Below are 21,342 nucleotides of genomic sequence, written 5' to 3'. Positions count from 1 at the left end.
TTATTATTATTAGTAGTAGTAGTAGTAGTAGTTATATAGTATAGTAATAGTATAGTAGTAGTAGGATAGTAGATATAGTAGTAATATTAGTATTATTATAATTATTCTTATTATTATTATTATTAGTAGTATTTTTATCATTTTTATTATTATTATTATTATTATTATAATTATTATTATTATTATTATTATTATTATTATTATTATTATTATTATTATTATTATTATTATTATTCTCATTGATTTGTTTTTTTCTTTTTTTTCTGTTTTGTTTTATTTTTGTTTTTTGTTTGTTTTTTTTTTTGTTTTTGTTTTGGGGGGGGGGGGGGGTGTTGGGGGTTTTTCTATGTCGTTGTTTGTTTGTTTCTAATATCCAGGCAGCTTAAACCTTACATGGCATCTAAAACGAGAAGAAAAATAAGAAAAGAAAAAGAGGATGAAGAAGAAGTAGAAGGATGAGAAAAAAGGGAGAGGAATGGGAGTCGAGTTGTATGGAGTATTGTGGGATCAATCCCCATTTCATATTTTTATTATCCTGCATGATAGTTTAAAGGATGAGGCTGAAAAGACATTTGAGTTTGAGTCTGATATCTCTATATATTTTCATATCTAATCATGTCAGAGATGCCAAACTGTGAGCAAAATACATAATTTGTACGAATTTTCATGTCCAGTACCCAAATAAACTAAATGGTAGTTTCTGTACGCAATTTTTTTTTCTTTTTTTCTTCTTTTTTTTTTCTTTTTTTGTTTGTTTGTTTGTTTGTTTCAGAATGGTATGTGTTTGTTTTAATATTTCATGAACGAGGATCCTTAAGGCGGAAGAATCAATGCTATCATGCTTTGTGTCCTAAGTTGTCACATGTGCACAATTACATGAATTCCGTAGACACTTCCAATTTTAATGACGTCAACCTAGATAAGATAGACTGGCAACCAAAGTGTCAAAAAGTGACTTGGATAAGATAAGAGTCAACAGGAATAAGGGTAGGGGAATGGACTTTTTTATGTATTTATTTATTTGTTTTAATTATTTGTAAAAGTACCTAGTCTTTTTTAAAACACTTCTATTTAAAATGAGAGGATGTAAATTCATATAACATTCTAGTAGAGAGGTCTTTCTTCTCTTTATGTAATATTACCATCTCTCTCTGTCTCTCCCCTCTCTCTCTCTCTCTCTCATCTCTTCTTCTCTCTCTCTCTCTCCTCTTTCTTTCTCTCTCCTCTCTCTCTTTCTGTCTCTCTCTCTCCCCTCTCTCTCTCTCTTCTCTTCTCTCTTCTCTCATCTCTCTCTCTTTTCTTCTTTCTGTCTCTCTCTTTCTCTCTCTCCATCTATCTATCTATCTATCTCCTCTTTTTTTTATTCCTCTCGTCATTTTCTGTCCTTCAGTTTCCCCGGGCCTTACGTAGGTGTATGGCCACTTGGTTACAACAACCAATAAGTTCTGGCATAAGGCATGAGAATGGTTTGACCATTGAGGCAAAAGTTTATCATCATTCCTGTAGTGCCTGTAGTGGATAAATAACAATTTTTATACATTGTATCTTTGAAATGATTTTAACAACTTATAAAATATTCCTTAGAATTTAAATATCTTATGCTGGGAATGAATGTTTTGATGATAGTATTAATATGTAAATAATATCACCTAAATATGGTTTAATCTGTCATGTTGGATTTAGTTTGATTTTGACTGATGGACGGATACATTTTCTTCCTTTTTGACAAATTGCCATTATGATCAAAGGTAGCCATCTTGGCTTTCTTTAGTAACTTATTTGGCAACTACGCTGTTTGTTTTTTTCTGGCGTTTCCCCTATTGTGAAGATCTTTGTAACTTTCAAAGGTAGGAATTGGCTGAGTTAGAATTGTTTTGTTTTTTTCTCGTTAAGAGCACTGATTGTCTCATTTTATGGATGTGCATTACTTTTCAGTTTGACACATTTTTCCCGTTCTTTTTTCTTTTTCAAAATTTATTGTACAATGTTTGAAATTTTGGTGCAAAATATAATTTGCTTTAGCCTTAAGTAAGGAATTTGAAATTTATTCGTTGGTATATCTGTTATGTAATCAATTTTTAAAAAATAATTTTTTTAGTCCTTCAGAGCCCATGGAGCCGGAGTTTATCCCGGTTTCCATAGCGTGAAACGGACAATAGCAATTGCTTGCTACCCTTTGGATAGGATGCTAGTCTATTTCAAAGTACTTTCCACCAGATCTAACAGACCCAGCTACCCAATCACTGCTGGATGGACAGGGGGGTCAGAAAAATAAATCGTGACTGCATCCGGGATCAATCTCGGTCCCTTTGCGTGTGAAGTTAGTGCTCTATCAACTGAACTATCGGGACCCCCACTTTAATTTGGGTTGTTTTTTTTTCTTTGTTTTTTTCAAGGCAACTTAAATCCTTACATGACGTCCTACATGAGGAGTCGCGGCGTTTTCTCTGACCTGACCTACACGGAATGTTCCTGGGCTTTTGCATTGGCCTGCATGGGACAAGGGCGTCCATGACCTTTGGTGGCATTTTTTGGGAAAAAAAAATTGGCCTAAGGCTGGCCAGTCTCATGGATGTTGGCTCATGAGGTAGAGATGTTTTGAAAATAAATTAATAGTAAATGTTTTGTTCGTTGGCTTTTGTTTTGTTTTAATTTTTGGAAGGTTTTTTTTTGTTTGTTTGTGGTTTTTTTTTGTTTTATTCCTGATTCAAAACTTTGTCTCTATGTGTGTGTGTGACTGTGTATGTTAGAAAGGGAGAGATGGGAGAGGAGGGGGAGGGTAGAGAGAGATGCTGTAGTATGAGCTCAACTGTGTGTACTCGACAACTGTCAGACATCGTAACAAGGTTGATGATGTTAATTAATTGATGAAGTAATTAATTTACTTCTGACACAACCTTGTGTGACTTTGGTTGAAATAATAAAGATATTGATAATATTAAGAGGAGATGAAAAAGAGGAGGAGCAGGAGAAAAGCAGAAATTTTGATTAGGATATAAATATAAATAGTGATAATAGTGATCAATAATGATGATAATTTACTCTTCATACACAGCCTTGGAGTGTTCCTTACCTACTTGACCGTCCAGCATTCCTTTGGGCGGTGGTTATCTTCACCTACGGCCTCATGTTCGGTCTTGGCACTGGTCTAGCTTATGCCTTGCCTCTCAGCTGTGCTAAAGAGGGTGAGTAGTAAAAACTGTTCAGTAGTCAGTGGGATGATCTGTTTGTCAACAGATAGTAGTTCCCTTCCTTGTGTACCTGACCTACTTTTCCTTGACGACGACTTGAAGTAGTGCAAACAAAAAAAAAAAACAAAGAAAGACAACTTGAGCTTTTATATAGAACAATATCCATTAAATGTTCTCAAAGCGCATTACAAATGGTCCCTGACCAATCACAACCCATAACAATAGAATGACACATGACACCTGTTTGGCGATATTAGATTTTTTCTGACAGAGATCAGGTACTCATTTTACACCTGGGAATGGTGAGATAATGTGAGTAAAGAGCCTTTTCCAAGGACTCAACTATGCACCAAGCGAGGCTCGAACCCAAGACCTTCTGATCTGAAAGTGGGTGTCATACCACTAGACCACATAGCCGCATAAACAAACAGTGAGTGATAGTCAGGTTAGCAAAAGAATAGCAGTTAGAACACTGTTTCCGGTTTTATCTTTACTCTATTTGTTTACAATGTTGTACCAACTTCCAGAGAGAGTGGAGGGTCAGAGGTGGCGAATTCCTGACCCACTTATTTTGCAGCTATGTGGTCTTGTGGTATGATACTCGCTTTCGGATCGGAAGGTCCTGGGTTCGAGCCTCACTCAGTACATAGTTAAGTCCTTGGAAAAGGCTCTTGACTCACATTCTCTCATCATACTCAGGTGTAAAATGAGTACCTGGCCATTTACAGCGTTGTCTCTGACCAAAAAAAAAGAAATATCGCCTAACAGACATCATGTCACATCCTTATGTTAAGTGTTGCTGTTAGCAAGGGACCCCTTGTAAAGCGCTTTGAGCACGTTTAGTGGATTAACCATATTTTAACTCATCGCCTTAAAATGGTATTATGTCAGGTTTTTTTACAAAAAGTAGTCCTTCAGAGCCATGAGGCCCATGGAGCCGGAGTTTATCACAGTTTCTATAGCGTGAAATGGACAACAGCAATTGCTCGTTATCCTTTGGGTAGGACACTAGTCTATCACAAAGTTCTTTCTGCCAGGTCCATGAGACCCAGCTACCCATTCATTGCTGGCTAGACATGGGGGTGAGAAAACAATATCGACTGCACCCAGGATCTGTCTTGGTCCCTTTGTGTGTGAAGTGAGTGCTCTGCCAACTAACAGGGTCCCCACCGGGTCGTGAAATCGGGAAAAAGTCAGGAATTTTGTGATGGGGTCGTGAAGTCATGAAAATGTTGGGAATTTTGTGATGGGGTCGTGAAATCGGGAAAAAGTCGGGAATTTTGTGATGGTGTCGTGAAGTCGGGAAAATGTCGGGAATTTTGTGATGGGTTGGGAAGTCGGGGAAAAACAATATCCTTTAAAAATTTTGTTGTATGGGGAAAAAAAGAAAGCAAAATTGAATCAACTGATGGTAAGGAATATAGGGGTAAGATGTAATGGTTAATAAATAGCTAGTATAATCATCTGTTCTTTGAAGGCTACACTAGTAAATGTACATGTGCACTAATTTAAAGAAGTAATGATATTTTATTATGATAAATGGCTTTTTAAAAAATCATTCTTGACGCGTGGTTGAATAATTTTCCGCCACGCAATGGGGTCTTGGAAAAAATTTCAAAGATTTGGGATCCCTTTGTCAGGGTAAACCAGATCCTAAAAACGGGATTTTAAACCTAAAATGACTATTACTGTGAGCATTTTCGTTTTGTCACTTAGTTTGACCTGCCTACTTTTACAAATTTTTGACCTCAAAAAGGGGAAAATTCAAGAAATCAAACAAAATCTCATGATTAAATTTCATCCTGGGTGAAATCATGACAGGTTAAAGAATCGAGAGTGGGCGAGGTTTATTGCTTCAGTAGTGTGTCACCACTTATTAGAGACAAAAGAGGGTATGACTTTGCAATATGGGTTTGTGACTATTAGACAGGAGGCGAGGGGATGGGTATAGTCTACACAACAGGTAGAAAATGACTCTTGTAAGGAGAGACTGAGCAATGATATCCTTTGAATGGGTTTGATAGCTGTGCATTGTAATCAATGGATTTGGTGAGAGCTTATTGTCTATCACCATCGCTAATCTCTTTGACTCTTTCAAATGTTAAGAACAAAAGAGTGAAAGTAAATCCAATCTGAATAAGATGTCAGCTTGCATCAAAGCTGCTTTTGCTTGTCAAAATCAATACAGGTCTGCCATGTCGTTTTTATTTCATTCAAATTGCTCAGTCTGTGGTGGACTAAGAACTAAAACCAGTCCCCAAATGTACCCCCAGATTGATTATTTAACAAATATAATAAAATGTACATCATTTGATAGATTTCACCTTCCCCACACTTAAGGAAAAGAACATAGGGCCTGCAGGTTACTGAGTCTTATTCAGCTCCTTGACACATTTATTGAATGTAATACCCCCCCCCCCCCACCCCCACCACCCCCTATCCAGTGGATGCCTCACCGTAAAGGTCTCATGAACGGATTGATAGTTGCCGGATTTGGTGGAGGAGCTTTCATCTTTGACCAGGTCCAGAAGGCATACATCAACCCTAATGACAAAGAGGCTACACATGAAGTTGACGGTGAAAAGTGAGTATCGTATTATCGAATTGTGCAGCTTCTTCATCCACTGTTGTTAAAAAAAAAAAAATAAATAAAAAATATAAAAAAAAAAAAAAAATTGAGCTTTATATAGCGCACTATCCACTAAATGTGCCCAAAGCGCTTTACAAGGGGTCCCTGGTCAACAGCAACATTTAACATGTAGGACGGGACATGACGCCTGTTAGGCGATATTACAATTTTTCGGACAAAGACAGCGCTGTTAACGGCCAGGTACTCATTTTACACCTGAGTACGGTGAGAGAATGTGAGTAAAGAGCCTTTTCCAAGGACTCAACTATGCGCCGAGCACGAGGCTCGAACCCAGGACCTTCCGATCCGAAAGCGATTGTTGTCCCACTAGACCATATAGCCACACGTGATTGTTTATTAACTGGAGAGGGTTCTGAGAAAAAATGCATACCCTTGTGAAGAATATAATCCTGCCTTAAATCATCCCAAACCTCTGGGGTGACAGGTAGCACATCTGACCAGTAGAGACAGGAGGTCTGAGATCGGATCCCCAGTCGATGCAGGCTGATTTGTTTTTTGGGGTTTTTTGTTTGTTTTTTGGGGGGGAATGTTTTTTTCATAAATTTTTTTCTCTACTTTGTCTAGCACTGTTTTAAACCCACATTTTCAGATTATAGTCTGTATTCTTTTTACCTTAGTGGTCTTGTTGTTTTTGACCGATCCTCGGACTAGCAGGTCCCCGGTTCAAATCCCACTCAAGGCGGCACAATGTTGTGTCCTCGGAAAAGGCTCTTTAATCACATTTTCTCACTGCACCTCACTGCACCAAGTGTTAAATTATGAGTACCAGGCTGGTCACATCATTGTCTATGTCGAAAATAATTGTAATAGCGCCATACAGGCATCATGTTTTATCCTTAATGTTAAGTGTTGCTGTTTACTTTGAACCCCTTGAAAAGTTCTAAGAACAAATTTTGCAGTATTTATCTTTGTCGAGATAACAACAAATAACAACTGATAACAACAAGGTACAACTGATAACTACAAAATAACAACTGATAACTACAAACAACAACTGATAACAATAAATAACAACTGATAACAATAAATAGCAACTGATAACTACAAATAACAACTGATAACAACAAATAACAACTGATAACTACAAATAACAACTGATAACTACAAATAACAACTGATAACTACAAATAACAACTTATAACTACAAATAACAACTGATAACTACAAATAACACCTGATAACTACAAATAACACCTGATAACTACAAATAACACCTGATAACTACAAATAACACCTGATAACTACAAATAACTGATAACAACAAGGAACAACTGATAACTACAAATAACAACTGATAACTACAAATAACAACGGATAACTACAAATAACAACTGATAACTACAAATAACAACTGATGACACAAAAATAATTTGATTATAGCCTCAAAAATCAATATTCAGGCAGTCAACTAGGTCCCAATTTTACGTGCACAACTCTACAGATTTTTACCCCAAATTTTGTGGATATTGTGCTATATAAAAGCCTCACTTTTTTATGTTTAAAGAAATTTTTGTGTGTATTTTTTTTTTGACGATTTCGTTTCGGGTTTTTTTCTCATTCACTACCAGGTACTTCACACAGGATGATGTGTTAGACAGGGTCCCCAATGTTTTCCTGTTGCTTGGAGGTTGTTATGCTGCCATGCAGTTCGTAGGATGCATGCTGCTCTCCTACCCTTCTCCTGAATATGAGGTAAGATTTGTGTTGTTTCATTTTATTATTACGATGGAGTCTCCAGCTAAAAAAAAAACCAGTACTCCATAAAACTCCATTTCACCCAAAGAATGTTTTGAAATTTAGCAATTCGAAATGGATGATATGCGTTTATGTAAAATACTCACACCATCCATCAGCCGGATATAACGTACCAACACACAAAATTATGTGTAACCTTGAACATTTATAGTCTGATTTTTTTTAATTAAGTGACAACAAATCGCCGAAATGGCTGTCTAAAAACAAAGTTTCAAAGTTTATTTAATCTTAGGCCAATAATTCAAACAATTCGATGACAACATACATGAAAGTGAGAAAAAAAAGGTAAATGGAACCAAAGAATAAAATGATACCAATAATTACCACAAAAATACAACAACTGTAATACCACCAATACTTACAATAATAATAATAATAATAATAATAATAATAATAATAATAATAATAATAATAATAATAATAATAATAATAATAATAATAATAATAATAATAATTATTATTATTATTATTATAATTATAATAATAATAATAATAATGATAATAATAATAATAATGATAATAATAATAATTATAATAAAAATAATAATAATAATATTAATAATAATAATATAATAATAATAATAATAATAATAATAATAATAATAATAATAATAATAATAATAATAATAATAATAATAATAATAAGTATAATAATAATGATAAATAATAATAATAATAATGATAATAATAATAATAATAATAATAATAATAATAATAATAATAATAATAATAATAAAAAATAAATAATAATAATAATAATATAATAATAATAATAAATATAATAATAATAATAAATATAATAATAATAATAAATATAATAATAATAATAAATATAATAATAATAATAAATATAATAATAATAATAAATATAATAATAATAATAAATATAATAATAATAATAATATAATAATAATAATAAATATAATAATAATAATAAATAAAATAAAATAATAAATATTATAATAATAATAATAATAATATATAATAATAATAATAAATAAAATAAAATAATAAATATTATAATAATAATAATAATAAATAAATAATAATAATAAATAAAATAAAATAATAAATATATAATAATAATAATAATAAATATAATAAAATAATAAATATAATAATAATAATAAATATAATAATAATAAATTACAGTAAAAATAACAGAAGCACAACAGCAATAATATCTAGTTTTGTTTTTGTAAATGAGGACCACGCTTATACCCCATTCATTAACAATAAAGAAGATAGGAATTATATCATGGTAATTCTGTTTCGGATAATAAAGTTATTGATACATGTTTAGTGTTGCTGTTGGCCAGGGACCCCTTGTAAAGCACTTTGAGCATGTTTAGTGGATATTGTGCTATATAAAAGTTCAATTTTTAATTTTGATTATTTTTTTTTAATTGAGCTTTTATATAGCGCAATATCCACTAAATGTGCTTTATAAAGTGCTTTATAAGGGATCCCTGGCCAACAGCAACATTTAAGATGTAGGATGGGACAGGAAGCCTTTTAGGCGAAATTACAATTTTTTTTTCAGACAGAGACAATGCTGTTAATGGCCAAGTACTCTTTTTACACCTGAGCACAGTGAGAGAATGTGAGTTAAGAGCCTTTTCCAAGGACTCAACTATGCGCCCCAGGACCTTCTGATCCAAAAGCGAGTGTCATACCACTAGACCACATAGCCACACAAATCCTTTTAACTGATTAAAGGAAAACAATTGAGAAGCTTTATCAAATCTTTGTGTAATGCAGGATCGGGATTGTCACTTGTCGTAAAATATAACTATTTAACAAGTGAAGTTCTTCCTTAAACCTGAAATGAAACAGTGCTGTTGGCTTTCCTCGGATCTGTGGAAATCCCGCAATTTTGTAGTCAGAGGAGGAGGTTCTCCTTTTTTAAAAATTTAATTTCCCACAAGCAAATTACAGTAAAAGACTTGAGATGTGTGGTGGAACAAATCAGTGCAATTTCCTACTCTCCAGAAATTAGCGAGAGTATCATTCAATGATAATTTGTTATCTCAGTTGCCTTAAAAGTTGGAGTTAATGCAGTAAAAATGGAGGTTAACGGCAATTGTTCAAAATCGTTCTCTTATTTTCTTTTTCTGACACCATCAGCACTGATGAAAGTGTTACAAAAAAAAAAAAAAGAAAGAAAACAAACGAAACGTAACACCTGTGCCATGGCCTGGCAAGATTGTGACACATGTGACATAAATGTGAATTTTAACTCTCCCCCCCCCCCCCCCCCTCTCACCCCCACCCGACACACACACACACATACACACACACACACACACACACACACACACACACAAAGATAAACTGAAAGCAAAAACAAATATGTGTAGCAGTGAAATGAAATTAATAAGAATAATTGAAACTTAAAGAACATGTTGACATTTTAGACAACTTAATATGTCATGTCAGAGTCTGCATAAAGGTTATTTGAAAAAGTGTGTGGCCGCACGTCTGATAAATCTTGAGATCTGAGGACCGATCCCCAATCAAGGCAGGCTGATTTGATGGGACAGTTTTTCTTGTATTTTTCTTTCTGCTTTGTCTGGCACTGTTTCATACACACTTTTTTCAGATTTTTATCTGTCACTAGTGCCTGCTGGTTAATTTGTCACCTATAGCTAGCCTTGGCTGTTAGCAAGATTTGTGGTAATCCATTTGGTTTGTTTCATTTCAGGAAGCTCAACTCATAGATGTTAAAGATAACGAAGATAACAGGAAAAATGCTTACCATAGGCTTTGTGATGATGAAGAAGAATCTATACACAATGCAATTTCCAATGCAACTGACACTATACAGTAAGTTTATTTGAAATTGGACTTTTTTTAAAGATCAATTTGTCTTTTGTTTCACAAAATATCATAAATGAGATTTGGTCATTTCCTCCCATAGTGGTCAGGGAGGCTGCTAGTAACTGTGGACTGTAAAAAGTAACAAGCAAAAATGAATAAGAGCTTCAAAAAATAACACAATACCAAACACAGAAGGTTTTAGGCTAAAAACCCTTCTTCAGTGAACAACCTATGGAGGAATATAGATAATCCATCAAACAGACGTACGATGTCACCAGGAATCACCCATGTTGTCCAAGGTGAGAAAAAAATAAAACAAAAGTGATTGAAGAGGAGCTTGAACCCAGAACCTTTCAGAATACTGTCCAATGCCTTAACCACTTGGCCACCATGCTCCCTTCAGATGTTTAGGTTTTAAATATATTACAGTATTCTCACATCTTATTTTGCCTACAATATTGTTTCTGCAGTAGATTCATTCGCTGCATCACCTGATGATACAATGAACAAATTTCTTGAGGAAGCAATGCTGTAGGCAAAATAAGAGCTGAGAATACTGCAGTAATTTGAGATCCTTAATCAGTCAAGCATTCTAAAGATTCGTACACATCAATATCTCACGAAATAGGTTTTAAATATATATAGGCTGCGAGAGAAGAAAAAACTGAAAAAATTATGATGCTATTTTGATACGAAGTAGAATTCAGAAATATACGAAAATTTACACACTACAATAACAAAACCTTAAGTTATTTTTTGCGAAGTTTAATTTTTAAAATGCTCTGTTAGTTAAGAAACTATGCCGGTTATACTGAAGTTGTATTAAAATCTCGATGATGAAAGTTTCCAAACTTGCGTCTTGATTTTTGTGTTACTAATGTAAGAAATTGCCCTGTTTTGTTTAATATCAGATGATTAATCGGGATAAAGTCTAGAATAAGTTTCTTTTTCTTCTAACAATTAAAAATGAAAAAGTATGGAAAAGAACACAGCAGAAACCAGTGGGAGAGGAAATAGGAAGAAGACGATGGCGGTGGATTGGACACACCCTTAGAAAGAATGACTCCACTATAACAAAGAAAGTATTGGACTGGAACCATCAGGGCAGAAGATCAAAGGGAAGGCCATGGGGAACATGGAGAAGAATTATAGAAGCTGATATACAGAGAAGCGATAAGACATGGAACGAGATAAAAAAAGTTAGGATGAAAACTGTTTGTCTGTGGCCTATACCCTGACCCAGGGTGAAAAGGCAATGATGATGATGATGATGACGAGCAGATATAATATTCAATTTATTCTTAAAGATGAATGGGCTCCAATGAGTCCTGAATTGAATCCAATGGACTAAGGCATCTGGCCATTGATGCCCAATACGGTTTATAAGGGCCTTACAACAGTTTACACAGAAGCAGAGTTAGAATAGTCACTTCAAAATGCATGGGATGAAATTACAATTCAAGACAATAGAAAATCAATTGGATCATTAGAAAAAAAAAGACTATGCACAGTAAAAACAGCAAAATGGGGAATCGACAGATGCACATCAAAATTTGAGAATTACGTCAAAATCTTCTATATGGAACTGTTGCAGTGTTTCTATTAAAATAATATATTTTTCCAGAAAGCCTGTGTACATAATGTTCAATAAATTGGTTTAATTGTGGTGAAATTTCAGACTTGCATCAGTTATGATCTGGGAGTTACAGGCTTCTACACCTTTCCAGGGTTTTTTTCTCACACTCGATTCATTTATTTAAGAATACGTGATTATGTTTATTCTTATCTGGGTCTTTGTGGCAGTGTTTAAATGGTCTCAAACTATGCACAGGATTGATCTTTGGTCATCTACTGTGTCGATCTTGAATAAGTCTCCTTTGTCTGACATTCTTTTCTTTTTTTAAAAAAAATATATTTTAACTACTTATTGCAGACACGAAACCCTCAACTACAGCCCGTCACAGATAATAAAGACTAAGCCTTTCTACATGATATTTTTGACTTTTTTCTTCATGGGGCAAGGAATATTGTTTACATCAACTCTTTATAAGGTAAGTTTATAACAGCAATTTTATTTATGATGAAAATAATCATGGTGATTATTAAAAAAAAATTTTTTATACAAACTTTATATAGAACAATATCCACTAAATGTGCTCACAGGGGCCCCTAACCACAGCAACAATTAACATGAAGGATAAGGCATGATGCCTATTAAGCGATATAACAATATATTTTTTAATAAATATAAAGATATAAATAAAAATAAAATTCCCTTTATTCATCCCATTGGGGAAATTGTCTCTAGGGTCTATTCCAGGGGAAGACTGGAATAACCCAGGCGTCAGCCATAATACAGCGCCGCAAATTGAGCTAGGGCGAGGTGACTTGCTCAAGGCCACAAGGCACAGTGGCGGGCGATTGAACTTGGTACCTTTTGGGTTACGAAGCAAAGACCGTACCACTAGCCATGCTGCCCCTTTTTTCCAACAGAGACAACGTTGTTAGTAGCCTGGTACTCATTTTACACCTGAGTATGGTGAGAGAATGGGAGTAAAGTGTCTTTTTCACGTTCTCAACGATGCACCACTCAGAACGGTCTCGAACCTAGGACCTTCTGATCATAAGGCGAGTGTCATACCACTAGACCTCATGAGGTAAAAATCACGGACAAGTGCTGCAGATACATCAATAGGGATATTGGATGGCTCAATTTATTTAAAGAAGACAAATAATGTGGATGTTTCTGGTTTTCATCTTTATCGACAAAACACAATGTACGAAACACTAAGGACGAATGAGAGATGTGAGAATGGTGTAGTTAACTATGTGTTTTGTTGATAATAGTATACAACTCATTCAATCTTAGAGATTTTTGCTACTTTTCAAAATTGGAAAAAAATGTTTTAAAAATGAGAATGTACATAGATAGTTTTATTCAACTATCATTAACATGTAAAAACTAAAAACATTAACTTTGATACTATGCCTATAATTTGTCTCATAAAAATGTAATAAATAGGCATGGAGTAAAAGTAACCCGGGTCAACTACGGATATAGTCGGTGTGAGGGTTGAGTGAGTTAAACGGGAAATCCGAAATGTCCCCATTTTCTGTCTTCATTGAATAATTTGAAGATTCCATTTCATTTCCTCCTGGTATTTATTTCTTTGAGCTTCAACAACAGCAGCGACATTTTCATCAGGGGTATTGGGAGCGTTTGTCAAACTATTATGTATTTAAACATTTTATGCTGCTACCAGCATAAAAGAAAGCGTGTTATCATTATACAAGGTTGCCAATTTTCCATATATATACGGAATTCAGTATATTATAAACCCTCAGTATATTTTCCAATCACCTGCTAAACGGAAAAATAGTAAGTACAAAAGTCTTTTTACTGCTGGAGTTCAGCACTCAGAAGTGGGTCACTCAATGTGTTTGTGTAAAAGTTCAGTAAATTTTTACCTCCAGAATTGGCAACCCTGAGTATTATAAAATTGCATTGCATCACATTTCTTGTTTAATCCACAGGCTTATGGTTTAACATTTATCTCCGACGACACTTTCCTGTCCTGGACTGGTACATTTGCAGCTGTTTTCAATGGGTTAGGAAGGATATTCTGGGGTTCCCTGGCTGACAAGTTCTCTTATAAGGTCATTATATACATCTTTTTAAACTACTAGAATTGTTTGCCTGGAAATTGTAATGGTTATTATTTTTATTTCCAAGATTACAATAAGTCTCCTGCAGGCTTTGATAATAGTAATAATAATAATTATAATAATAATAATAAGAAGAAGAAGAAGAAGAAGAAGAAGAAGAAGAAGAAGAAGAAGAAGAAGAATGATGGTGACGACGATGATGGTGATGATGATATTATCAATAATATTGCAGAGTTTGAAACTCTTGACAACATCTACAATGTTAAAGACTCTGGCACTTTGACTTGATCTGAACAAGTGGGTATGAAAGGTGACAGACAAAGCAAGAAAGAAAACTACAAGAAAAAAAACCATCCCAAAAACCATACCTCGACTAGGATCGAACCTCAGACCTTCTGATTACCAGTCAGATGTGCTACCATTACACCACAGAGACGCCAGAAAGTTTTAATATTTATATTCTTCACAAGGGTACGCATTTTACGCGATGCACCCTCGCTTGCATCAAACAAGACATACATTGAACACAAGAGGACGAGTACAAAGATATTTGAGTTACTCCATTTTTTATTTTTGAAAATATCAAATTAGTAAACTAGGGAGCAGTCACCAGTGTAATATTCTACACTTTGACTTGGAGAGTATTTAATTGAATCTATTATATATTATGGCAGCATGAACTCGATAGAGCATTGAAAAATGAACGAGTTCTTTTTTTTGTTTGTTTTTCCAGGTGGCAGCCCTGTTTATGACAAGTGCCTTCACTTGTCTACTGGTCACATTCCAAGTGACGAAGGTAGCTGGAGAGGCACTCTTCTTTATCTATGTCTGTCTCCTGTTTGGCACTTTCAGTGGGAGCTTTGCACTTTTCCCAACTGTCACCGCTAAGTGTTTTGGGCAGAAATATGCTTCAAGGAATTATGGGCTGGTCTTTACATCTCAGGTATATAATATATAGATTAATGGCATCTTTTTGTTGTTTTTTTGTGTTTTTTTTTTTTTGTATTGTTTTGTTTTGTTTTGTTTTTTGAGATTTTTTATAGTTCGAGGTCTCAAAGTTGAGAGCTTTTGCCAGATGAGGGTTATTTAAATCGATCAATATTTGAAGGACAAATTTCCAGGCCAATATTTTTAATACATGTTATTCCAGAATACGACAGTTAATTGGTTAAGAAAAAATCAGATAAATCTATCATTTGGCTCTTGTTGTCTTGAGGTAAGACACTCGCCTTCTAACATCTAGGCCACGGGTTTGAGTCCCGTTTTGGGCAAATCAAGGTTGAGTCCCCAGGAAAGGCTCTTTACTCACACTCTCACACCGCCTCGGGTGTAAAATGAGGACCTGACCAGTAACAGCATTGTCTCATGTCAAAAATTATATTGGATGTAAGTGTAAGAGCACTTAACTTGTATCATGTCTCATCCTACACATTTAAAAGTTGTAAGTGACTTCAGTGCTTTGAGTATAATTAAGTTTATTTTCCTTTGTGTATTTGTTAGTTACATCATTTTATCCTGACTTTTATCCTTTAAGGGGGTCCCAATAGTTTTCAGTTGGTAGAGCATTCGCTTCACAGCCAAAGGGACCAAGATCGATCCCGGATGTGGTCCAGATTTTTTTTTTTTGGACCCCTCTGTCTACCCAGCAGTGATTGGGTTGCTTGGTCTCTTTGATCTGGTGGAAAGTACTTTATAATAGACTATACTAGCCTCCAAGGATAGCTAGCTATTTCTATTGCTATTGTCCGTGTCATGCTTTAGAAACTGGGATAAACTTTGGCCCCACTGGCTTAATGGCTCTGAAAGACTACTTTTTTTCTTCTTTTTTTTATATCTTTTAAGACCAGTTCTCAAAATTATTACAATTATTTCTATCCTATATATGAAAAATAATAGAAAGCATCAAAATTTTTATTACATGTGTGCTAGTAAGTGTAAATAGAATAGAAGTTATCAAATGGAACTGAAGCTTTGAGTAGATTAACGAAGACAGATAAAGTGGACGTTTTTCTGGTTTCCCTTTTGTCAAGAAAACACGATGAATGAAACACAAACAACAAATGAGAAATGAAAGATTGGCGTTGTTATGGTGAATTCATCTTTAGTGTCTCGCTCACTGTGCCTTGTTGCCAAAGGAGAAATGGGAAATATCCACATTATCATGTAGGTATTTGTTAATTAAATCGAAGCTTCCATTCCATTTGATTATTGTTATTTATTTCATCGAGCTTCGAGCAGCGACATTTGCATTCGCTAATAAAACAATTACTTTTGTTATTATCTCATTTGATCTCATTCTTTGCTATTTTTAGTTCTGCCTTCTATACAAGTCAAAGTGATACAAAGCTGCCAGAAGCTGTGGACTGTAAAAAATAATAAACTAAAATGAATATAACACAGCTTTAAAAAAAAAAAGAGCATAATACCGAACACCAAACGTTTCAGGCTCAAAAACCTTCTTCAGCCAAAAATTTAATAAATTATAACATAAATACATTACTTAAATATTTTAAAATTATTAAATATTCAAGCATTTTTAATAAAAAGGAAATTTTAGATGTTTTTATTTCTGTTACAGAAAACTCAAATATTTTTCTGGTTTTTAAGTAATGTATTTTTTTTTATTTAAAAAAAATAAATTTGGCTGAAGAAGGGTTTTGAGCCCAACATATTCTGTGTTTGGTATTCTGTTCTTTTTTGAAGTTGTTATATTCATATTTTGATTTTAATATTGCTGTCTGTTTCAGTGTTTGACAGCACCAATAGGTGTTTTCGCAGCTCACAAGCTTCAGGTTTCAATAGGATGGACTGGTGTGTTTTATTATGTGGCTGCGAGCGCATTTATAAGTAAGTGGAAATTCTGTTGTGCTTGATGGGAATGTTATCCATCCTCACCATAGATTTTGATTCCATTGAGGAAAACTCAGTAGAACATAAACTTTATATATTTACATTCCAGTGTTGCTTTAGCTCACTCAATCCTAGAGATTTTTTTCTACTTTTCAAAATTGGAAAAATGTATTAAAAATGAGCATGCACAGAGTTTTATTCAACTCTCATTAACATATAAAAACTAAAAACATGTTTGATACTATGCCTATAATAATTTGTCTCAGAAAAATGTAATTAATAGGATGGGTAAAAGTAACCCTGGTAAACTACGAATATAGTCGGTGTTAGGGTTGAGTGAGTTAAGATAAAGAACTGAAGAAAAAAGGGGAAAAAAGTTTTAAGAAAGAAAAATACAAGAAAAAAAATCATCTTTAAAAATCAGTCTTCCTTGACTGGGATCGAACCTCGGCTACTCTAAAAAAAAAAACATGAGTTTTATATAGCGTAATATCCACTAAATGTACTCAAAGCGCTTTACAAGGAGTCCCTGGTCAACAGCAACATTTAACATTTTGGACGGGACATGACGACTGTTAGGCGATGTTACAATTTTTCGAACAAAGACAACGCTGTTATCAGCCAGGTACTCATTTTACACCTGAGTACGGTGAGAGAATATGAGTAAAGAGCCCTTTTCAAGGACTCAACTATGCGCCAAGTGCGAGGCTCGAACCCAGGACCTTCCGATCCGAAAGTGAGTGTCATACAAAAGAACGTTGTCGAACGGATGTCCCCAAGGCTGTGTGAGTTCCCCAATCCTGTACATCTTATACACCAACGACTGCAGACCATCCTTTGAAAATTGTTTTATAGTGAAATATGCAGATGATACTGCTATTCTTGGCTTATTAAAAGATAAGTTACCGAAGAGAATTATTTCAAACAAATAAATATATTCACCGATTGGTGTAAACAAAATCAGCTTGAATTAAATGTTGAAAAAACGAAAGAACAGGTGTTTGGTGTAAAAAATAAAAACGACTTAAAGTGTGTGGCGATCGGTAAAGATGATGTTGAGATAGTTGACTATTTTAAATATTTAGGAATAACCATTGATAGTTCCCTCAATTTCTCTCAACATATTAATATAATATCTAAGAAAGTTGCCCAAAGATTATACATCCTAAGGAAATTGAGAACATTTCAAGTAAGGAAGAAAACTATGTTAAGAGTTTATGACTCATTGATTAAAAGTGTAATTGCGTTTGGCTGCACCATATGGTTTGGAGGATGCCGACTTAAAGATAAATCAAAAATTTCAAAATCTATCAAAGAGGCATCAAAAATAATAAACCATCCTCTTGATGGAGTAGAAAGAATTCATGGAAAAGCAATAGAAAGGAAAGCATTCTCAATTACCAACAATAAAAAACATATTTTATACCATGAATTTAGTCTTTTACCATCTGGGAGAAGGTTTTGTCAGATTAAATGTAGAACTAACAAGTATAAATCAACGTTCGTTCCCTCAGCAATAAAAATTTTGAATATTTCATATGGTACAGAAAAACCAAGGATTGATTCGTTGACTGATTAACTGATTAATTTATTTAATGTAAGATTAACTGACCAATTGATAATGATGATAATTTTTGGTGTCGAATTGCCACAATCGTAACAAATTGTAAACAAAATGAATATGTTTATGTTGTGTATATCGCACGTGTGAAAGAAAGAGAGGAAGAGAGAGAGAGAGAGAGAGAGAGAGAGAGAGAGAGAGAGAGAGAGAGAGAGAAAATAAGTAGGAGTGAAATATCTGTTCAATCTTACAGTTATCGTTTAACATTATAACAAGTGTAACTAAATGACAAATTGCCATATTTATGGACAATAAAGATCTATTATTATTATTATTATTATTATTATACTCATACCACTAGACCACATAGCCGCACATAGTAGAACATAGCCTCTCATAACATTTAAACGAACCTGTTAAAAGATGTAATTTTTGTGAAAGGAAAGTATTTCCATGTTTTGTTTTGTTTTGTTTTTTTTTTTTTTGGGGGGGGGGGGGGGGGGGGGGGGGGGGTTCATTATGATGATAACATTCTTAAAATTTAGACAGTTCATTCAATAGTTGATCGACTGATGAAATAACGCACAAAGCTAAATTTGATATCTTCTGAAAGGGGAAATTTCCCAAACATTAACATTAACTTTGTATTTAGCATACGGAGCCACAAAAACATAGCAATATTTTATATTATATTTATATTAGATTATTGCTAACATTATTGAGATTATAACAATAAGATATAACAGACATTTTGTATAGACTTGAATCATTGAGAGATTATAACAATAAGATATAACAGACATATTGTGTAGACTTGAATCATTGAGAGATTATAACAATAAGATATAACAGACATATTGTGTAGACTTGAATCATTGAGAGATTATAACAATAAGATATAACAAGACATTTTGTGTAGACTTGAATGATTGATGCACCTTGTTATTACTTTTACTTCGTCTTTTTTTTAAGTCTGTATATTTGACACTTATCTCAAACTTCTACTTCTGAGTGGGGTTACAGACCTCCCATAGTGGGCAGGGAGGTACATACTGTGTCCTCTATCCCTGTATATCTGTTTTCTAACTTGCTTTCTGTCTTTGTCTTGGAATGAGATGCGAGGGAAACAGTCAAATGTATAGTTAGTTTTGGGAGATGATATTTTTTCCTTGTAAATCATCTCTCTGTTATGCACTGTATTATCTTTACTTTTACATAAATATGATTTGTAAAACAATTGACTGTGTTCCTCTTGGCGGGGACCTGAGCTTGTGTCTGGTTGAGACACTTAGTGATCTCAAACTAAGTGCACTAATAATGTGCTCTTGGAATCTACATCTGATCCCTATTTGTTCCCAGTTCCCCTTTGTCTTGCTTATTCTCGGGTGCTTTAATTGTAAATCTAGAACTTTTTACTATCCCATTCCCTTCCATTTTACTGGCGCTGATATGACCTAAATGTGTTTCCAGCACCGTAATACCCTTAAAAACATGCAAACAAACATCTACTTATTAATATTTACTAAAGTATTATCCCTCCATTGTTTCATTGTTTTTCAGGTTTTCTTCTGTCCATAGGATTCAATGCTAAGAATAAAAATGGAAAAGATGTTTGACATACATCAACGTCATACAAGATAAAAGTTACTATTTTTCTGTCATTTTTAACCCTTTGCTTACCTAGGGCAGGAAATTGTCACATTGTTACGAAATAACCTTTTTAACATTTAGATCTGTCTTCCTCATCAAAATATTTGAAGATGAATCTATTATAACTTCACATTGTGTTGTTGTAACGAAGATCTTGAGAAGTTTGGTGCATAGAAAGCACTCAACAAGTCTCGTTTATTACAATTTTTCTGAACAAAATTATACTTGGGTGTATCCTTGTTGCTGTTTAGATTTAGCAAAACAATTTCTATTTCTGTAGTGGATGAGTGTGACTTGTCTGAAAAATGGCAGGCTTGGTAAGGAGAGAGTTAATTCGGCCAGTATCAAATTTTTTGGTATCAAAAGTTGGACATATAATATATTTATGAATTCATAAATTTACAAGAACAAAGTAACAAAACAAAAAAATAATGTGATAAATTCAGTTATTTATCACATTCAAAATTTAAAAAAATATATATATATGAATGTAGATAGAATTGGTTTTGTGAGATCAAAATTTAATTGATATTTATTATAGGTGAAAATACACCTACGCTCAAATTATACCAAAGCACATATTTCAAAATATCAAATCAACGACAGTGTCATTCTCTAACCGTGTAACTGGAAAATATTTTTATTCATTGAATTTTTTTATTTCTAAAACTTTTTATTTTTTTAATTAGCATTTTAGAACAATATCCATTAAATGTGCTCAAAGCGCTTTACAACAGCCTGTTAAGTTACAATGGGATTTTTTTTCCAGCAGATACAACACTGTTAACGGACAGGTACTCATTTTACACCCGAGTAGGTGGGAGATTGTGAGTAAAGAGTTAAAGAGCCTTTTCCAAGGACTCAACTATGCACCGCCAAGAGAGGAACTCATACCCAGAATCTTCCAGTCCAAAGACGAGTGTCATACCACAACATCACATCATAGCCACACTGTTCAGAACGCTTTTCCAGTAATTCCCTACTCATATAGGATGCCTTGGTGCGGTAAGTATAAATAGCTCATATTAACAACACATGACAGATATTATTTTACATCAAGAAAGAGTGCAGTGATATATTTTGTCCATCGTGTAAAATTTTGTCCAAACCAATGACACCATTAGATAATGACACTGTTGATTATTAAAGTAAAGTGGGTCCAATATGCTCCCACATAGTGAACCTTAAATACCAACGTA

The 21,342-nt window shown here is 33.9% G+C and overlaps 2 protein-coding genes across 3 annotated transcripts in view; one reads left to right on the top strand and one right to left on the bottom strand.

The window, feature by feature from the left end:
* Nucleotides 1-21,342, bottom strand: part of LOC144980512 (uncharacterized) — a 245,036-nt gene that overhangs the window by 34,334 nt on the left and 189,360 nt on the right. The gene's annotated exons all lie outside the window — the stretch shown is intronic.
* Nucleotides 2,397-20,258, top strand: LOC144980511 (apicoplast pyruvate carrier 1-like). The gene is made up of 10 exons (XM_078928148.1): nucleotides 2,397-2,587; nucleotides 3,056-3,185; nucleotides 5,636-5,775; nucleotides 7,410-7,533; nucleotides 10,301-10,422; nucleotides 12,350-12,467; nucleotides 13,951-14,073; nucleotides 14,816-15,025; nucleotides 16,830-16,929; nucleotides 20,054-20,258. The coding sequence occupies exons 2-10, from the start codon at nucleotides 3,156-3,158 to the stop codon at nucleotides 20,107-20,109; spliced, it is 1,023 nt and encodes a 340-aa protein (XP_078784274.1). The 5' UTR covers nucleotides 2,397-2,587; nucleotides 3,056-3,155; the 3' UTR covers nucleotides 20,110-20,258.

This window comes from Berghia stephanieae, chromosome 10 (assembly GCF_034508935.2).
Source record: "Berghia stephanieae isolate SIO BIC M18660-M18661 chromosome 10, UCSD_Bste_1.3, whole genome shotgun sequence".
NCBI classification, from domain to species: domain Eukaryota; kingdom Metazoa; phylum Mollusca; class Gastropoda; order Nudibranchia; family Aeolidiidae; genus Berghia; species Berghia stephanieae.
This window is presented reverse-complemented; position numbering and strand designations above follow the sequence as displayed.

Excerpts from the sequence above, each read along its gene's own strand:
- LOC144980511 (XM_078928148.1), top strand. The coding sequence starts at position 3,156 with ATGCCTTGCCTCTCAGCTGTGCTAAAGAGG. Across the intron at positions 14,074-14,815 it reads CTGACAAGTTCTCTTATAAG|GTGGCAGCCCTGTTTATGAC; the intron begins GTCATTATATAC and ends TTGTTTTTCCAG. Across the intron at positions 15,026-16,829 it reads GGCTGGTCTTTACATCTCAG|TGTTTGACAGCACCAATAGG; the intron begins GTATATAATATA and ends TGTCTGTTTCAG.